Genomic DNA, 20773 nt, shown 5'->3' with positions numbered 1-20773 from the left:
TTATATATAAGCTTTATATTCTTGGTACTTGCCTTTTAAAAGTGCTGTTGGTTTGAAGTAATTAAGATCACCATTTTGTGTATACAGGGGCATCAAACACTAAATACGCACAGATTGACCACGCTGCCACTGAGACGGCTCAGAGAGTAGGAGCCCAGCATGCACAGGGCAGAGAGGAGAGACTACACGAACTGGAGCAGAGAAGAAGAGGAGCGCTGAACTAAGCTCATACTGAACACACGATCCCTAAACCAAGTACCAGCATTTTTCATGACATTCGCTAGCACACAGGATATGACCTATTGCTTTCTAAAACTCAAATTAAAAAAATGGAATATTCTACCAGGAAACTGCATTAAGTGCACATGGAAAAAAAACAAAGTCATCCAATTTTGTGGTTTTATATATTTTATTGTATTATTACTTACTGTTGAAGTATGCCGAGTACAAAATGAGACTATGCATTACTATTAGTTATGGTTTTGATGTAAGTACTCTTGATAACTTGTAAATAGTTGACCTTTTTTTCCTTCAAATGACCAACTTTGTACATTTACAGATTTAAGTCTCAAATGTACATCACGTAAGATCCTGTGTTTCTTTTTTATTTATTCATTTGACATTTCTATCTTTAGTGCAATAAACATCCTATTCAATAATTCAATGACAAGAGATTCATTGTTTAGAAATAAATGGTACATCCCAGATTTGTTCATTGGTAAGTATACACTAAAGGAAACAAGGTGTAAAGAATGGAAGGGGAAATTTTTTTTTTTTTTTTTTTACACAACTATCACATACTCCCAAGGCGACAGCAGAATTTACTGTACACCCCAGACAAAGTACGATTCTGCAGGGTCACACTGACTGAAGGACTACAGATTGAGTCACAGGTGAAATTATCTATGGCACAATAGCTGGATTCAACCACAAAGTCATGCAAAAAAAGGGGTGTCTAATCTTATCTTTGAAGGGTGGGTGCAGATTTTCATTCCGACCAAACAATCAACCAATTGAAAATCAAAAGATCTTCACTATCAGTGGACTATGAATTGGTTGGAGCAGAAAACATCATATACACTGACCCTACACTGACTGAAGATATGATTAGAGTCCAGTGCTCCTGGGACATGTGGTCAGACAATGCAAGACAAGCTTATTGCCAAAGTTGCTACTCTATAAGTAATAACTTTTATTGTTAGTATTTGCAAAAAAAAAAAACATAAAAATGTAAGCTGTTAGCAAGGACACTCAATTTCTCATACAGAGGATTTTAAAAGGTACAAAATAGGAGACCCTAAACAGGACATCTAACAGACTATGGTCAGTAACTCAACCCCCTTTGGGAAAGACAAACATAATAAAATAGGACCTGAGTGAGAGATTCTCCTGTATGTAGATGTGGACTGTGTAGAAAATTACTGAGGAATTTAATAATGCAAAAGTCTGGCCTTAATACTGCAGTGTCAGTCAAAAGGTAAACACCCTCCTGGAACCAATTTTCACTTCTACATGGATGGTGCACTAGGGAATGTCACGCCAAGAAGTATGTACTGCACTTTTAGACGACGGTTCTTATGCAAATCAGTTTGAGCAAACAGACCCACATCTAGCCATCTATCTAGGAAAGCAGATCTGCTCACAAAATATACAAGAATGGTCAGACAACCAATGGACATGGCAGTAGAAATCATCTTATAGGATGTAGGACTCTGTAGCATAGGCGAGAAGAATCAGCAGTAAAGAGGAAAATGCATACTAGTGATAAGGGCAGATGTGAGCCTGAAAACACATTTAAATAGGGCTGTCCTGCCAAGGAGTGCAATAACTGGCAACTGGCCATTTGCTTACGTGGCACTGACAAAGCAGTCCATATGTGTAATCCCTTTGAGATCTGGACTACTATATTCGGGTGCAGATGTCGCTCCTGTAAACGTATGTGCAGTCTTGACAGTGCATCTACTGCACCACTGCATTACAATGTGGTCTCAGTCAACCAGCACTCGACATTATCTGGAAACTTTAGTAGAAGTTAATGCAGCCTCTCACCCGAAGAACCATGTGACCTGCTTTGGTCCAGGGAGCACTGCTAAAAACGCACTGAAACCTGAGCACTGCATTGTGAACGGGAACACAGCAGCCAAATATGACAGTAGCTTGTTGCCAGTGCACATTGGATGAGACCAAGTCACCTGTATACACCTTGAAAAACCACACAGTTCTGCATTTCTGCATGTTAACAAGCCTGCAAAGATACAATTCCGTTGTAATCAATGTCCATAAAAACAAGGCATAACCCATCAAATGCATACAGATGTGTGTTCAGGGCTTGTTTTCATTGCAAGGTGCATCTAGAGCTTTCATTCCCAACCACCCCCATCCTCTTAGGTTGGAAAAAGTGCACAAAAACCCTTCCTCCCAACTTCCCAATCCTTCCTCCCAACAAGAGGTGTGAACATGCATGTGTACATCCGATAGGCTTTGGTAGATTAGACTAAGGTCAATTTGGCACGCTGGCCTTGTGCTTTTTGCAGTAGGCCCAAATAATAGCCCTGCCACATAAGCCAAGAGTCCACAGGGCTCATTTACACATAACAGGCTGTTCAGACTGCAGCAAACATACTTTACTATGTATAAAACCCACGTGGACAAAATGTTGCACAATATACTGACTGGAGTGCCCCAAATGTCCGGAATAAGGAGTGAATAAACTACCAGGCAGCCTGGAGGGACTGTTATAATACCAAACGTTTTACAATAACCAATGCTTTACCTAAGCAGTTTTCAAAACATGGCCGATTTGCCAAAAAACGAGCACCACAATTGCCTGATATCTGAAAGCCAAATCACAGGAGCAGTGCAGAAGATCCAGTGTTATGGAATCAGCTGCATCGAACCCGACTCTTCAGAACCCAATCTTCAGCGTGTAGATCATGGCTTCTTTTATAAAGATATGCAAACTGGCAAGACCAGAATCAGACTCCTCTCTAGATAATGCAAGACTGGAGTTAAAAGTGAAGCTTCAAAACCATTTTTTTAGAAAAAAAGTGCACAGTTTGTAAAGCAATCCTTTAAAAGACTGCTGTAATTAATCCAAATAATATTATATAACCAATAAGAGACCATTATTGTCTTGATTTTCCATACACAAGTGCTAAAATTGCTCTGGCCCTATGTGTAAATCACTAAAAACCTCTGCCAATCAATTATACAGTCTAGATTTCAGTAACGGAATGAACAATTGTCTTTTATTTACAGAGATTACATTATCAAATAACAAATGCAAAAAAAAAAAAAAGATGAGCTTTTTTGAAAGATTTCTAAAACTCTGAAAAGTACCAGTGAATCAAATATTGCATTCTAAGTTTAACCTGCACCCCTCCTGTGGGAATGCCTTCAGCAGCTCAAACACTCACGAATAATGACTGCACATAAAATTCACCATACTGTACATATGCTTTTGTACCTAAACTTTCAAAAAGGGTTTTGCTTCCAATCAAATACAAACCATGTTATGTCATTTCTTTAACAATAAAATAAATCAGTGCTGTGGATTTCAAATGTTCTTGTGAATATTAAAATTATTTAAACAACCTTTTAAAAAAGAAAAATCAATGAGTGCACCCACACTATAATCAATGCATTTGGAATGAAGGATTTTCAGTGTAGCAATGGTGGGAAGAGGAGGTCGTGCTCAGAGTTCGTTGTGCTGCAGTCCGTTTTGGGAGATTTTGTTGGTTATATCCTGCAAATGCTTCTTCATCTTGCGGGGGGAAAAAAAAGTTAAGTTAATAGTTAAGAGTGGCATGTTGCTGTATTCATTCGGCATTCAAACTTAAGATAAAACGATCTGTGGACCTGTGTTAAAAATGAATTACAAATGATTAATTATTTTAGGGTTTCTTAAAAAGACTTAAGACCTTTTTACGATCATTAAGAATGAAATTCAAGACTGATATCATGACAACAAAAACACACAAATGTGTTGCTAGCAACTGGCGTTAACCAAGCCAGATATAAAAAGTTTTTCATGCCAACTATCTCTAAACTTCTCCAAAGCATAAAAATAAAAACCAGTTTTGTGTCTGTGGTACAAGCCGAGAGAGATTAGCAACAGTAACAGAAAGCTGATTGGCTGTTGCATGTTGTTCTTATTTGTAGTCGTAATACAGCGTAGAGAATGATATTTGGACTAAGGAAATAAAGACCACCACCAAACAAACAAAATGCTGCGAGAGCATTTCAATAAGCATTAGAGGAGGCTTTAGATGGACATAAGAAATGTTAAGACCTGTTTAAAATGAACTGTTTAGAACAGCAAATTTAAGAGCTTTTTAAGGCCTAAAATTTTTATTTTAGCGTTTTAACGACTGCAGAAACCCTGTTATTTAATCATTATAAACTACATGCATGTGCAAGAGGACAATAACAAAACCTGCAATTTATTAATCAATAATGGAGAAAGACTCGAGACATACGGAAAGCTTGTGTGTGTGTGTGGTTTGTTACGAGAAATTAAGTCCTACCTTGTATCCGATCTCTCGTGCTTTCTCGGCAAGTGTGTTGTATTTCTCCTTATGTCTCGAGATGTGTTCCTTATCGCCCATGGCCTCGATGTGCTGCAGTTTCTGATGTGAATACTCCAGCTGTTCCTGGTAGTGGTGGTGCTTCTCTACTTTTGTCTCAAAATGCTTCAGCTCCTCCTAAAACCGATTAAAAATATATATAATCACGTAGTTACAAAAGGCTTCACAGTGCAGCTGCATCAAGTAATAGGACACTGACATGCAAGTTTGCTGGCGATGAAAGACGAATCCCTTTAAAGTCTGTGGATTTACAAGCTCTCATCATCATGCTGCACTAATTAGACACATTGAGACTATATAACCTCTAAACCTAAGCTCCAGACAGTCGTTCATGGAGGAATCCATGGAGACTTTTTACCTACAGTATAAAAGAATAACTGGTACACTGCTTTACTCATTGCGAGGCTCAGAATGTGATTCTGGAAATCTTTGTCTATGTTCTCCTGTTGTTATTTGTGATAAAAAAAATCTTTTGTAACATGAAAAAGAAACCAAAACAGAAGCATTTTCTATTGTGACGATAAGCGGAGGCGAAGAGAAAACTTGTTTTTTACTATCACTCCTGTACACTACGTATCCCTAAACTTTAAATTTTTACTTTTTCTTCTTTGCTCATCTTAATTTGTCACAATCTTCGCTTTCTGGCTTCGCTTCGCCATCTAGCAGTGGCGTTTCGAGCTCGTACCTTAATTTTTTGCTCGCGTAACAAAGCAACCGAGTGACCGCTCGTATCTCGGAAAACTCGTACATTAATGCACTCGTAGGTCAAGGTACCACTGTAGAGGCAATATAGTATTCTGTAAGTGCCGTTTTATTAGAGTTATACACTATTGCACACAAGAAATGGCTAGAAAAACATTTTTTTCATTTACCAGTTTCAACTGTTGCTACGTGGCTCTTGTAGCTACTTAGAACGTTTACTACATTTAAGTTGTCACTTGATCAGACTGATGTAGCTAAAACTGAGATCTCAACATCTGGTTCCATGTCAAAACAATGAAAATCTGATGACTCGAGCAGCCTCGTGGGAGTTACTACACAATGCAATATGTTCATGCATTTAATTTGAGGTGCCAATCAGAAGGGATTCTACAACCTTCTCCAGGGCAACGATCAGTACTAATTGTGTAAAAAGTCTGTTGACTGGTGGACCATGTTTTGACAGCAGACATCAATAAATCACAGAGGTGCAGTGGCCTAAAGATGGCATCCATCTGGCCTACAGTTTGAGAAATGAGCTTTAAACTTAGCTCATACTTTATTGACCACACCCCCTAAACCTTTGTTTTGTGCAAATGCATCAACCAATTATGAGTTATAGCTATTTCAGTAAATTAGGCTCTGTCCTGTTAAAACTGAGTAGCCATATCGTTTTTAAATTTATGATTATTATTCAGGTACTCAGCGTTTTGACGGTAGTTTTGTGAAAAAGTAAGAACACAGAAGCATGGTTTTCCTCATATGCAAAAGAAGCTCAAAAATTAAAGTCGGTGAATTGCTTCTTCAGTTGTTTATGTTCTGGGCAATACTGTTTTGTATTATTAAAAAAATAAACAGTTTATGATACAGTGGCCAGAATGTAAACAACAACATCATCCCTTTCCTATAGTGCAACCTATAGTGCAATTACTGACCCGAGTTGCAGGGGAGAAGAGTAACAATGCCACTGAGACAGTTTTACAACTTTCAGTTTAATGTGCACTCTAGTGTGCTTTTTTGGAACTTTCTTACTGAACTTGACATCTAAACCCCAGTGTTGAATGTTCTCATAATAATAAAAAAAGTTATTCACAAATATATTTTCTTATTTTTTTGTATGTTTGTCACACTTTAATGTTTCAGATCATCAAACTAATTTAAATATTAGTAAAAGATAACAAGTGAACACAACATGCCGTTTTTAACAAAATCCAAAACGACATGGTCCCGTGTGGAAAAGTGTTTGCCCCTAAACCTAATAACTGGTTGGACCACTCTTAGCAGCAACAACTGCAATCAAGCATTTGAGATAACTTGCATTGAGTCTGTTACTGCGCTGTGAAGGGATTTTGCTCCACTCATCTATGCAGATCATGCCACAGCATCTCAATAGGATTCAGGTCAGGACTTTGACTAGGCCACTCCAAAGTCTTTTCTTTAGCCATTCAGAGGTGGACTTGCTGGTGTGTTTTGGATAAATGTCCTGCTGCAGAAGCCAAGTTTGCTTCAGCTTGAGTTCACGAACAGATGGCCAGACATTCTCCTTCAGGATTTTTTTGTTTTGTTTTTGGTAAACATCAGAATTTATGCTTCTATTTATCACAGCAAGTCTTCCAGGTCCTAAAGCAGCAAAGCCCCAGAGCATCACACTACCACCACCATATTTTACTGCTGGTATGAAGTTCTTTCTGAAATGCGGTGTTTCTTTTACGCCAGACATAATGGGACACACACATTCAAAAAAGTTAAACATTTGTCTCGTCAGTCCTCAAAGTATTTTCCCCCAATTTTTGGGGATCATCAAGATGTTTTCTGGCAAAACTGAGACGAGTCTTTTTGCTCAGCTGCGGTTTTCGTCTTGGAACTCCAAGACCATTTTTGCCCAGTCTCTTTCTTATGGTGGAGTCATGAACACTGACCTTAACTAAGGCAAGTGAGGCCTGCAGTTCTTTGGATGATGTTGTGGGGTCTTTTGTGACCTCTTGGATGAGTGGTCACTGTGCTCTTGGGGTAATTTCGTTTGGTCTGCCACTCCTGCGAAGGTTCTCCACTGTTCCATTTTTGCCGTTTGTGAATAATGGCTCTCAGTGTGGTTCGCTGGAGTCCCAAAGCTTTAGAAATGGCTTTATGACATTTTCCACACTGATAGATCTTAATCACTTTCTCTCATTTGTTTTTGAATTTCTTTGGATCTCGGCATGACGTCTAGCTTTTGAGGATCTTTAGGTCTACTGCTTTACTTTGTTAGGCAGGTCCAATTTAAGAGATTTAAAATTTCTTGATTGTAAACAGGTGTGGCAGTAATCAGGCCTGGGTGTGGCGAGAGAAATTTAACTTAGGTGTGATAAACCACAGTTTTAACAGGGGGCCAAACACTTTTCACACAGGGCCATGTAGTTTTGGATTTTGTTTTCCCTCAATAATAAAAAACCTTTATTTAAAAACTGCATGTTGTGTTCACGTGTGTTGTCTTTTACTAATATTTAAATTACTTTGATGATCTGAAACATTAAAGTGATATATATATATATATATATATACATACATACATACATATACATATACACAGTACAGACCAGAAGTTTGGACACACCTTCTCATTCAAAGAGTTTTCTTTATTTTCATGACTATGAAAATTGTAGATTCACACTGAAGGCATCAAAACTATGAATTAACACGTGGAATTATATATGGAATTATATACATAACAAAAAAGAACAACTGAAAATAGGTTCTTCAAAGTAGCCACCTTTTGCTTTGATTACTGCTTTGCACACTCTTGAGCTTCAAGAGGTAGTCACCTGAAATGGTTTTCACTTCACAGGTGTGCCCTGTCAGGTTTAATAAGTGTGATTTCTTGCCTTATAAATGGGGTTGGGACCATCAGTTGTGTTGTGCAGAAGTCGGGTGGCTACACAGCTGATAGTCCTACTGAATAGACTGTTAGAATTTGTATTATGGCAAGAAAAAAGCAGCTAAGTACAGAAAAACGAGTGGCCATCATTACTTTAAGAAATGAAGGTCAGTCAGTCCGAAAAATTGGGAAAACTTGGAAAGTGTCCCCAAGTGCAGTCACAAAAACCATCAAGCGCTACAAAGAAACTGGCTCACATGCGGACCGCCCCAGGAAAGGAAGACCAAGAATCACCTCTGCTGCGGAGGATAAGTTCATCCGAGTCACCAGCCTCAGAAATCGCAGGTTAACAGCAGCTCAGACTAGAGACCAGGTCAATGGCACACAGAGTTCTAGCAGCAGACACATCTCTACAACAACTGTTTAGAGGAGACTGTGTGAATCAGGCCTTCATGGTAGAATATCTGCTAGGAAACCACTGCTAAAGAAAGGCAACAGGCAGAAGAGACTTGTTTGGGCTGAAGAACACAAGGAATGGACATTAGACCAGTGGAAATCTGTGTTTTGGTCTGATGAGTCCAAATTTGAGATCTTTGGTTCCAACCACCGTGTCTTTGTGCGACGCAGAAAAGGTGAACGGATGGACTCTACATGCCTGGTTCCCACCGTGAAGCATGGAGGAGGAGGTGTGATGGTGTGGGGGTGCTTTGCTGGTGACACTGTTGGGGATTTATTCAAAATTGGAGGCATACTGAACCAGCATGGCTACCACAGCATCTTGCAGCGGCATGCTATTCCATCCGGTTTGCGTTTAGTTGGACCATCATTTATTTTTCAACAGGACAATGACCCCAAACACACCTCCAGGCTGTGTAAGGGCTATTTGACCAAGAAGGAGAGTGATGGGGTGCTGCGCCAGATGACCTGGCCTCCACAGTCACCGGACCTGAACCCAATCGAGATGGTTTGGGGTGAGCTGGACCGCAGAGTGAAGGCAAAAGGGCCAACAAGTGCTAAGCATCTTGGGAACTCCTTCAAGACAGTTGGAAGACCATTTCAGGTGACTACCTCTTGAAGCTCATCAAGAGAATGCCAAGAGTGAGAAGGTGTGTCCAAACTTTTGGTCTGTACTATATATATATATATATATATATATATATATATATAAATAAAATGACTCATCCTGTTTACAATGATGACTCATTCTTGGTAGCTCTTCCCCAGAGATCCTTCCAAAAAATCCTGGCCCTGAAATGAACCTCAGTGTGTGAACCTCAGTGCAAGTGTTTACCTTGAGAGAATCAAGCTCATCCTCACTGAGATTAGATCTTCTGGCCATTTCCCACAGCTCTATAACCCTGGGCTCCTTGAACTCTACGGGATCATAAAAACAGAATTCAATTATGATGTCAGTATCCGTAAACGTTAAACAGTAAACACAGCATGCTCACATGCTTAATGCATTGGTTCCCTGGTGGCAGACAGCGAGGACGGTTTAATTACACAAAATAATATAAGAAAAGGGAAAAAAAAAAAAAAAAGCACCATTGTCGCTGTCGAAGCCTTCGTGTGTGATTTTGCGTAGACGCTCAAAGCCCTGGTTCAGGTCCCTCATCTTCTGCTTAAGGTCTGTGTGTTTCTCGTGAAGGCTGGGCTTCTTCTCCTCTCCCTCCAGTGGAGAGATCACGTTCTTATGGATTTCTGACAAAAGAAAGACACAGGGAGGAGAGATGGAAAATAACAGTGATGTGAGGCTACATAAATGAAGAATAGACCACATAGAAACGTGGGCATTCAAAATAAAAATTCTATATGCATTCAATAAAGTGATACAAATTAGTTTATATCATTAGTTCATGCCTCTGAGGCAGCGAATGCAAACAACTCTATCCTGAAGACTCTCAAAGCAAAAAAAAAAAAAAATGTTGAAGAAGTGCCGACACAGGAGACTCCTTCCATAATCTTCGAATTACTAAAAACATCACAGTTTAAATCCCTTTATATGGAGCATCCTTGTTGTATACGGAGCATAGTTATTACTATAAATTTATAAAATTGGAACAACTACATTGCTGCTGTAAAATCAACACATTCCGACCAATCAGAGTTGCAATTTAAAGAGCACCGGAGCACAAAACATAACAGGTTTTTAGTGTACCGTAATTTCCGGACTATAAGCCGCACCCACTGAATTTCAAAAATATTTTTATTTTTAACAGAAATAAGCCGCACCTTGTGTATGCACTGAAATTAATGAACTTTACACAGGCTTTACCGAAAGAGAGTGTCTGTTACATGGTGTAACGGGTGAAATATGTTGTGGCTCCTTTAAGAGCAGAGCGGCATTTTGGGAACAGCACGTCACTGCATTCTTCCGGTATTACTGCGTGTGTGCGTGTGAGACTGAGGATTATGTGCTCATTATTTTCTGATGCTTATTTCTGAATTTCTTTTACCAACCCGTAACGCTGTTGCCAAGAAAAATAAAAAAGCACGAGTTTTGGAAACCTGTCTGTGCTTATATGATTTCATTTGCAACTGGAGTTAGTGAGCTCTCCCTTCACCCAGACTCAACACGTTACAACGGCTTGTATATAAACAGTAGCCGACCAAGAAAGTCATTGTTCACTGTCTTCCTCCTTCCTTTCACAACTACTGTATTTCTCTCTGGAGTTTATCTTTTGGCATCGTCATGCGTTTAAAAATCAACACCGGTGGAAGTTTTTTCTCCCGAAGCCGTGCAGCTCAGAACACAGGTGAGGTGCGTTTTTTCATTTCTGTTCGGAAATTTCATTGGTCTAATGTTATGGGGTTCAGTTTTTTGGCTTGAAGTTTGTGAAACCGGCAAAAAACCCAGGAAAAATCCATAAATTATCCACTTTGTTGTTTAAGCCGCGGTGTTCAAAACGTGGGAAAAAAGTAGCGGCTTATAGTCTGAAAAATATGGTAATTCAGGAGTAATTTGGGGACCTGGCAACCCCTCCCTCTAGTGAAGTCCTGCCCAGAGAGATAAAGTTTAATTAACCATATTCAGCTGTTTTATTACATGCTTCTAGGAGTCTAAATGGATCTCACAAACAGGTTAATTATTCCCTTTATTAAAGTTATTGATCTATTATAATACTGAAAATTTTAATCATTTAAAAAAGTAGACCTTTATGGTTTCGCTAACTTACTTTCTCAAAATTATTACTTTGCCGCAATGTTTTATTCATGTGAAAAACATGCTCATCCGTCACATGAAAAAAATACCCAAATCTGTGCAGCCAAGTTTAGGTTTTAAAATACCAAATAGCCCTGAAAATAATATATATACTTTAAAAAAAAAAAAAAAAAAAAAACCTCCAGTTCCATGTTTTTCCCACTGAGGTTAAAGGGTGAGAAAAAAAGAATTTATGAATTTTAAACACTGCATTTAGTCCGTTCCTTGTGTTAAAGCGATGAAAAGTAATCCGCAGTTCAGCCCACATAGGCTGCCGCTGTATGAAGAGTTTTCATAAAGTGAACTCGGTATTGATAAATGGCTTTAACTATATATTTTTTTATTTATTTTTAAACAGTGCTTACACAATACAAGATTATTTTCTATTCCGGTGTAATGAGCTCACTTTAAGTCACTTAATATGCATTCATGGTCGAGGACATTTCATGAACACGGCTTCAACTGCCTCTTCACAAATAATCCATTTTCAAGTTTTTTTTTTTTTTTTATTTAATCAAGGACTAAACATCAACTATCGTGTGCAGTACTGCATATTCATTCTTCAGCGTCAACTGTTTTGGTACTGTAAGAATTTACAGACTGCCTCAAACCAGATAATCCTTACAGTAATCCCTCGCCACATCGTGATTCAGCTTTTGCAGTCTCAATGCAATGCGGGTTTTTTACATGGCACATCTCTTATTTTGTTTTGTGGGTTTTTGCAGTATACAGGTAGTATTGTTAAGAGTTATTGTAATCATTTTTTGCGGTAAAATAAGCATTTTCTAGCCCAAAAATTAAGCTTTTAGAAGAGCTGTAAAGCTCTTCTTGGGTATGCAGTACATTCATATCATCATCATGACCATCATCATTACTACTGCACACTTAATTCATCATAATCTTTATCATTCAAGCTGTATAAGTGAGTACCCATATCGAAATTTTTATGTTATAACGAAGTAGGTTTAAGAATATTGAAAGTGTTTCAGAGCATTGGAAAGGTTTATGAGAGTGTGGGGACGGTTTATAAAAACACGAGTTTAAATTTATTTACTCGGTCTGGGAGAGGCAACGGACAATCTCCAACCAAAAGGTGTCCGAGACCATGATTATCTTTTAAACTAAGCCTGACCCGACCTGCTGGGGACCAGCAAAGGTGTAAATACCGGTGACTACCACCTTCTGACCTCCGGCTCGATAATAGCATCACCCAGCCATGTGTTTCTTTCCTAATTTCCTACAATTAATATACATGTAAAATGCTAAATCCTATTTACACTTTAAAGGGAAGAACAGTATAAAATGTCTGGGCAGAGTTTCTTTTGTGTTCTTTTTGACTCCGATGGACCCAAAATACTTCATGTATTTAGTTTTAAACATAGTTTTCCCTAAGATCATCGTTGTCCATCATCTTTTCTTACAGTTTCAGCACCAAACAACTAACAGAATCAGAAACTAAAATGATAATGACATTACACATTCAATATCTTCCTTTAATGCAAGTATTTCTTTAATACTGTACCAAACAAATGCAGTTCGTATTTTTAGCCCCCAAAACTACAAACTTTCAGCATTTACATGTACAGAAAGCGCAAGTGCCTAGTTGGCATCTTTTAAGCGATACAAGATGAGAAATCATGGATGTCTGATGTGGATGCATTCAGGGTGTCAATTAGTGAAGTGTTTATACTGCCTGTAAATCCGTCAGTCATTCGAGATTTAACGTCATTTGACTTATGACATTTTGTGCTGGATATTTTTAACGATAAGTGCTCCACGCAGAATATCTACAAAAAATACATAAAGACAGAACTGCTTGTCATGTTCATGATTTAGTAAATATATACAGTACAGACCAAAAGTTTGGACACACCTTCTCATTCAAAGAGTTTTCTTTATTTTCATGACTATGAAAATTGTAGAGTCACACTGAAGGCATCAAGGGCTATTTGACCAAGAAGGAGAGTGATGGGGTGCTGCGCCAGATGACCTGGCCTCCACAGTCACCGGACCTGAACCCAATCGAGATGGTTTAGGGGTGAGCTGGACCGCAGAGTGAAGGCAAAAGGGCCAACAAGTGCCAAGCATCTCTCGGGGAACTCCTTCAAGACTGTTGGAAGACCATTTCAGGTGACTACCTCTTGAAGCTCATCAAGAGAATGCCAAGAGTGTGCAAAGCAGTAATCAAAGCAAAAGGTGGCTACTTTGAAGAACCTAGAATTTTTTGTTATGTATATAATTCCATATATAATTCCACATGTGTTAATTCATAGTTTTGATGCCTTCAGTGTGAATCTCCAATTTTCATAGTCATGAAAATAAAGAAAACTCTTTAAATGAGAAAGTGTGTCCAAACTTTTGGTCTGTACTGTATATGAAATAAATGAATGGAAATGAAATAAAATAAATGTTTGTATACTTTCTATGAGCCCAGGTACCACATTGTCCACAGCCTGGTACCAGTCCATGGCCCGGTGATTAAGGAGCCCTGTACTTGATAAACTTCAGACTTGAGGTTTTGTTACACATTTCACAAAACGTGCTGCAGTTGCTTTAGAACGTATCAGTTTGTTGTGTGTTTGATGGTTCTGTATTTTGTAAAGCGCTCAGCTCACCCTCGGTCCGGCTCACTGTGTCAATCATGATGTTGTATTCGTGGATCTTCTCCTTATGATGCTCAAACTCTTTGCGCAGACTCTGCAGCTCCTCCTCAGAGAACTTTCCTGAAGTCATTGCCTTAAAAAAATTAAAATGAAATAAAAAAAATTACATAACGAGAGAGAATGAAGAACATACAAACACCTCAAAAAGGACACTCTTCCGACAGTATGATTCATGGCGGAGAGAAACGTTTGCTTAAAACTAGGGATGCAACAATACAGTTAGCCCACGGTTCAATACATACCCCGTTTTTTTAACCACGGTTTTCGGTTCGGTTCGGTTCTGATGGCTTAACACATAAGTGTTTTTTGTTATTCTATGCTTAGGCAATAAGAACAGTAAGCGGTTAAGAAGAAACAAATAAAAACTATTTATTGCAATACTCCTTTATTTTACTTAAAAGCAAAGAAAAGTCCACTGGTTCCTAGTGTTTTGTATAATATAAACATTTTTTATTTTAAAATTAACACTGACATCTCACAGCTGCTGGTAGCCCATGTACAAACTGGGGAACACAAATTCCTAAACATATTTGGCCTCCTCAACTTGCATGTATTCACTGCATTTGTCAACTCTTCTGCCAATGAGCGCTTGTATGACTTTCATACAGGGGACGGGTTTGGAGCACAGCGCTTTTCATTTCCCAATCCGACATGTAGTGAACAGTTACAGTGAGGTAACTCACGGTTGCCCGCGAAGTCCAACCATCTGTGGTCAGAGCAAGGCTCTGTGCTTGAGCCAATTCGTACACAATACTGTTGCATGTCTTTTTATAGAGGCCGGGAATTATCTCGGTGCTGAAAAAAGTGTGAGACGGTAGTCTGTAACACGGATTGAGTGTTTTTATAAGATGACAAAAGCCCGCATCTCCAATTACCGAAAACGGCTGCAAATCTTTGGCAATGAACACCCCCACTGCCTGTGTTATTTTCATGTGTCTCTCGGAACCAGTTGGGCATGTATGCTGGAAGGATTCAGCGAGGGACTGTTGTTTTTTGGAGGACTTTATTACCTGCTCTGCTATCCTGCCTTCAGACATTGATATTGCTGGGTGACGGCGCCGCAGATGTGCAATCATATTGGAAGTGTTTCCGTTTGAGTAGGCTACACGTGTAAAACAATGCTTGAAGACAGTCATTTTTTTGTTTTCCGTTTTTTTCTTCCTCGGCATTATACTCAACAGCAAAACCGAAATGTCTCCACACCACAGATTTAAAAGATGCCGGCGCCTCCTCGTACTGTAGCCTCACTTCACCACCGCTCGCGATGTTAAAGTGTGGAATGATGGTTCAGCGCCCCCTAACTTTAGAGCATAGTGATTGAACATTTACTCGTGGGGAGGAGTTTCCTCCTTTCAGCTCGTAGACTTCCAGGCACACACAAACAGTCAATTCAGAGAGAAATAAAAAGCACATAAATTATTTAAACGTAAAACCGAAATTCACAAGCACGTATTGAACCGTGGATGTCGTACGAGCGGTTCAATATTATATTGAGAATTGTGGCATCCCTACTTAAAACAAAACAGTATGAGAGAATTAAAAGTAAGCTTAAGGAGATTATGACTCACTTTGTTCCACAGTTTTTCCAGTCTTGGGTCTCCAAATATTTCTCCCAGTTTGGAATCATGGTCTTTAAGGTTGGCGCTATCCAAGGCACGGTTGTCTTTCTTACCGTCCATTCCGTACTTGGCCAGGATGACTACGAAAACAAATATTCTCGAATGAATGAATTATGCCATTATATTGTATACCTCACAATTTTCGAACATGCTAGAAAGTAGACACAAAACTGATATGGCATATGGAGCCTAGCAACAGAAAGAAAACAGCTACACTAAAACCTATATAAAAAATATTTTATAATAGGCAGCCCCCTTCAGTCCCACCCACTTTGTTTGCAATTAGCTCTTAAAATAACTGACACACGGCTATAGTTAGAACAACCTGAAGTAAAAACACATTCACATTGTGCATCCCTTAAGTTTTTCAATTTCCTTGGTTTTCCTGCTGCAAATTTTTGAAATGTGTTCTGCTTATTCGCTTTTTAAAAATGCAGGTCACTTCTATAGTCAAAAAGCTGCCCAAGCACTGGAGCGTCAAATCGTATCGTTGTTTTGTCTAAAAGGAGTATTTTTCATACAGACGATGTCGCATATGTATAGAAGTGGTGGGACACAGGGTAAGTTGGCCAATAAAGAACAAGGCAAAAAGAAAAGAGCTAAGATTGCTTACGCGAGGGCTGTTACTGACCATCACATTCGCTGACCATCATCTGCATGAAAACCGCTTGTTTTAAAAAAAAATCAACGGGACGATTTGACGCTCCATGCTTGGGCAGCTTCTCGGAAAAACTTGATGGGCGTGGTCAGCTCAGAATGCTTTTTTAAATCCACATCCACTTAACTGCATTCTTCACGGGATGTTAAATGAAAATGCATTTTAAACGTCTCAAGTTTCAATGCATTACATAAACGACATCTAAATCAACATTTTGCTACCTTTTTTGCTATACCTTTGGCACAGGATGAGTTTTGAAATATACATTGAACTTGGCTACAAATATCCCACACTGTTATGATGAAAATGCAATCCTAAGGGCGCTAACCGTGAGTTGAAAGGCATTTAGGACAAATAACATTTAAACGATCATTTTGCTTCCGCTTCTGCTTTTACATGTTACACATATCAAATCAATTTGGGTAATAGACTCATTTTTAAATTTTACAACTTATATAGCACTAAAATTAGCATATAATTTGCATATTAAAACTACTGTTGGAAATGGCAAGAATTGTATTATATAATTTAATTTTTATTTTCATTTTGCACCAAACTTTGCACATATACAAATGGAAAATGTAAATACAGAAATACATTTCCAATTTCAAGATTTGTCATTTTGCAAATTGCATTTTAAAATGAATTATGCTTCCATACACTTCAAGTACCGCCTGCAAATGTTATAAATAACATGTAGACACTGGAACCCTCTGTAGCCTTAGTCATGACAATCATTTGCTCTACTACTGCAGAGGGGGCAGAGGTTTACTGGCTCTGGTAAAAGCCAATATAAGAAGTTATTGATTCATCCTTGAACACCTCACGAATGATGGCATAGAAATCTAATCATTAATCACACAATTAGGTCATCACAGCCTGGGATGTCAGAAGGAATATTTGGCTCTGTGACAGGTTAATTTAATTCCCACACCGTCCCCTACTACGCAGTATTGTCACTGAATTCGGTATTCATGAGTCTCTGGCTATTTTAAGGCCTTGTACTGTTTAAACCTTCGTACAGTACAACAAAAATAAACGAGAAACAGCAAATATTTGCGCTCTTACTGTTAAAGTTGCGCCTGAGCTTGGCCTCTCTCTCGCCATCCTCGTCTAGTCCCTCTGCCTTTAGCTTCTTCCACTGAAGCTCATCTTTCTCCTGAATCTTCAGGTCACTGTGGAGCTCAGACAGCCGCCTTGGGGCGAGCTGCATCTGTAGGAGGGAAAGGAAGATAAACAAGGACCATGGGGAATTTAAAAACAGCAGATTAGCTCTGACAGCATGACAATGTAAGTGATTCTTAACTCCTGTCCTGGAGGCTTGCTGTGCTGCCAAGTTTCATGATTTCTCCATGTCTAAACGCCTGATTCAGCTCATGAGTGAGTTATCAAATCTGCGGTGTGTTGGATTATGTTATTTTTGGCAAGCAGCAACTTCAGGAGGTCTTGTATAAGATATATATGCACTACATACATCCTTCATCTCATACTCTATTCAGTGGTTATTAAAGTATAAAGTATAGCCTGGGGATGGAGAGGACTGCGTTATCAGCTGATTTTACTGATCGATCACAGACATTTACACCACACACCAACAGCAATGTGGATGACCCCCACACACCCCTCACACACGTTTCACTCTCCTACCAATCTACTGAAGCATTCGAGCCTCACATCCAGACTGTACTACAGTTTTTTCTCCTCAAGTCATCAGGTTCCTCAACACAGAGAACTGAACTGGAAACTCACATGCACACACACACACTCAGCTGTGTTACTGAACTGCTACAAATCTAAACTCAAACACACACTCACTCATTTCACACATCCATGTCTTCAGCATTACCTATATATTATTATTTTACAGAACTGTTTAAATGCTGTTTTTGCACATCCATTTGACTGCTGCTATTGCTGTGCAACCTTTTGTGTTTACATTTTGTGTTGATTTACAAGTACACTCCTGTATACAGCTCTCTTTTGCACACTGTATAATATACAGTAGGTTTACTAGCAGTTCTATTTTGTGTTTTTGTCCTAAACTGTCGTGTTGTCTGTTTGCACCAGGTCGCACACGATGCAGTTCATGTGGCGAGTGTTCCGTTATGTATCTTTATGTTGTTTTATGTAGCACATTTCTCAATTCACTGTGCACTGCATCAGCTATAAATGGTTGAAATGACAATAAAAGCTTCTTGACTCTCTTGAAAACAGTGCACACAATTAATTTAATGAATATACAAGCTGTCAAAAATATATTCACACAAGAAATTAAGTAAGGAACAGCTGATTCAAATATATATATATATATATATATATATATATATATATATATATATATATATATATATATATATATATATATTTTTTTTTTTTTTTTTAAGTACAATGAAATGTATTGCTTAATGGTTACACCTCTGGTGTGTGTTATTTTTCTTGTAAGTCAGTGGCCCATAGTCAATTATTTTGCTTATACCCCATTTACCACACCTCAAGTCATTGTTTAGATGAATATCAAGATATTGGTCAGGTTTTTGTACAAAACAGGGAAAATGAGGAAGAGCTTCTTCCTGCACCAGTTTGAGTCCTCACCTAGAAGCAAATCAAGGACCAGAACCTGGACTCAAATGAACAACACCCACTACCTCACACCCACACATTTCAAACTGCACATCCATGCACTTTTTAATTCAATTTCACACTTTATCTGCCTCCACGAATGGAAATGCTGCTACACATTTGCATATCAAAATATTTTATTTTTTATTATTGTTTATAAACCAATAATATATTGTATTTTATCCCTATTCGTTTTTTTTAATACTTAAATTTATCGTTTCTATTTTTATTCTTTAATTTGTACCCTTTTTGTATGCTCAATTTGACAAAACGGAGCATTTGCAAGAAATTTTTCAGGCAATAAAAAGAAGCAAGAAACGGGTGATGAGAACTGAAGATGCGAAGATGTGTATTCCCTTTAAAATCTGAAGCAGTGCCCTAAGCGAAGAACTGGCCAAAACCAGTGGGACGCAGGTACAACCATTTACTGTCTGGAAAAGTCGGGGCCAGAAGTGGTCTTCAGGAAGAATTGCAGCCAAAAAGCCAAACCTCTGACATGGAAACAAGCCTGAGTGACAACTATGCATAACAAAAACAGAGGAACTCGGATGCAAAATAATGCCAGCAGGTGCTCCAGACTGATGAATCAAAATTTGGCTGCACGTTTGACTGTAGCAGAAAAACAGGCTGTTTGCTGAAGGGCTTACATCCTTAGATTACCACACAAGATCTGCGTTTAGTTCTCCAAGATGTGTGGAACAACCTACCTGCTGAGTTCCTTCAAAAACTGTGTGCAAGTGTTACTAGAAGAATTGAGGCTGTTTAGCAGAAAAAAGGCCAGTCACACTGAACTTTGATTTGGACGTCTGTTCTTTTACATTCCAAAAACAAACTATTATCAAGCACAAGCAACCAGAATACAGCATTATAAAATATACAGATGAAACTTTATTAATTTATGCGTGTTGCTTGATGAGACAGTCTTGAGAATGAGTTTAAAACGTTCTTCTTTTGGCTATTTGTGTTTGCACAGAAAAAAGGGATTTTTCAAGTAAAAGAAAACAAAAATAACACAAACAAATAAAAACAAACAAAAAAACTATCATCAAATATTTAACTAAATATATAAATAACTTTTTGAATAGTTTCATGTCTGTCCTTTAATATTTACAATGTTCCAATATTTGTAAAACTTTTTTTTAAAGGGAAGGTATGGACAATTATTTTTATTCCAATTTTATTTGCATCTCTACTGATTTTCTTTTTTACTTTTACTGAGGTTTGGTTTCAACTCGTTCCATTCAAGAGTCCAAAACATTGGACCCCTGTAATAAATATCTCCATTTATCATTATTTAAACTTGTTCTTTTCTTCACACACACACACACACACACACACACACACACACATATATATATATATATATATATTAGTATTTCAGTCACGAGACTCTCACCCTGTTCGCCTTCTCCCAAACCTGGTTTAATTTAGCGATGCGAAACTCCACGGCGGTTTTCCCTTCACTCTCCACCTTCTGCTCATTCACTTCTCGGGAGTATTTCCCCGCCATTCCTCCCACAGCGAGGCAAACGCACAAAAACAAACCATACACCTCCATGTTTCAACCAATTCAAAGCAAACCGCTCAAACAAAACAAACAAGACACGGAGAAAAGTAGCTGTGCGCTTTATACATTTATCCTCATCCCGGAAGCGAAATAATCACATGCTATTATCTCACGGCTGCACCGCCTTCTGGGAAATGTAGTCATTAATCTATAAGCGTTCCTTTGTTTTGTATTGCGACAGCGACAATAAAAGACTACGTTTCCCATAGTTCTCGGCAAAGCCGTTTTAACAGTAGCAGAGATTTGAGCAAATGAGAAGGATCCACGCAAAATAACGGGAACTGCTCTTGCACAATGATGAGGCAT

The 20773-nt window shown here is 38.5% G+C and overlaps 2 protein-coding genes across 3 annotated transcripts in view; one reads left to right on the top strand and one right to left on the bottom strand.

The window, feature by feature from the left end:
* Positions 1 to 3609, top strand: part of dok7b (docking protein 7b) — a 45160-nt gene extending 41551 nt beyond the window's left edge. For both annotated transcript variants that reach the window (XM_046872651.1, XM_046872642.1), the window contains exon 13: positions 88 to 3609. In XM_046872651.1, the coding sequence (XP_046728607.1) occupies positions 88 to 224 (137 nt within the window). In that variant the 3' untranslated portion in view covers positions 225 to 3609. The remainder of the gene's footprint in view (positions 1 to 87) is intronic.
* Positions 3227 to 20566, bottom strand: lrpap1 (low density lipoprotein receptor-related protein associated protein 1). The gene is made up of 8 exons (XM_046872665.1): positions 20297 to 20566; positions 17350 to 17494; positions 15573 to 15703; positions 13957 to 14077; positions 9685 to 9840; positions 9431 to 9513; positions 4527 to 4703; positions 3227 to 3763 (listed from the first exon to the last, which is right to left on the bottom strand). Exons 1-8 carry the CDS (start codon positions 20456 to 20458, stop codon positions 3695 to 3697), a joined length of 1044 nt encoding a protein of 347 aa, XP_046728621.1. The 5' UTR covers positions 20459 to 20566; the 3' UTR covers positions 3227 to 3694.
* Between the last annotated feature and the right edge of the window lie 207 nt (positions 20567 to 20773).

This window comes from Silurus meridionalis, chromosome 2 (genome assembly GCF_014805685.1).
Source record: "Silurus meridionalis isolate SWU-2019-XX chromosome 2, ASM1480568v1, whole genome shotgun sequence".
Classification (NCBI taxonomy): Eukaryota; Metazoa; Chordata; class Actinopteri; order Siluriformes; family Siluridae; genus Silurus; species Silurus meridionalis.
The sequence above is the reverse complement of the archived record's forward strand: the minus strand, read 5'-3'. Positions and strand labels throughout refer to the sequence as shown.

Excerpts from the sequence above, each read along its gene's own strand:
- lrpap1 (XM_046872665.1), bottom strand. The coding sequence starts at position 20,458 with ATGGAGGTGTATGGTTTGTTTTTGTGCGTTTGCCTCGCTGTGGGAGGA. Across the intron at positions 15,704-17,349 it reads GCTCAGGCGCAACTTTAACA|TCATCCTGGCCAAGTACGGA; the intron begins GTAAGAGCGCAA and ends TTGTTTTCGTAG. Across the intron at positions 4,704-9,430 it reads ATGAGCTTGATTCTCTCAAG|GAGGAGCTGAAGCATTTTGA; the intron begins GTAAACACTTGC and ends AATCGGTTTTAG.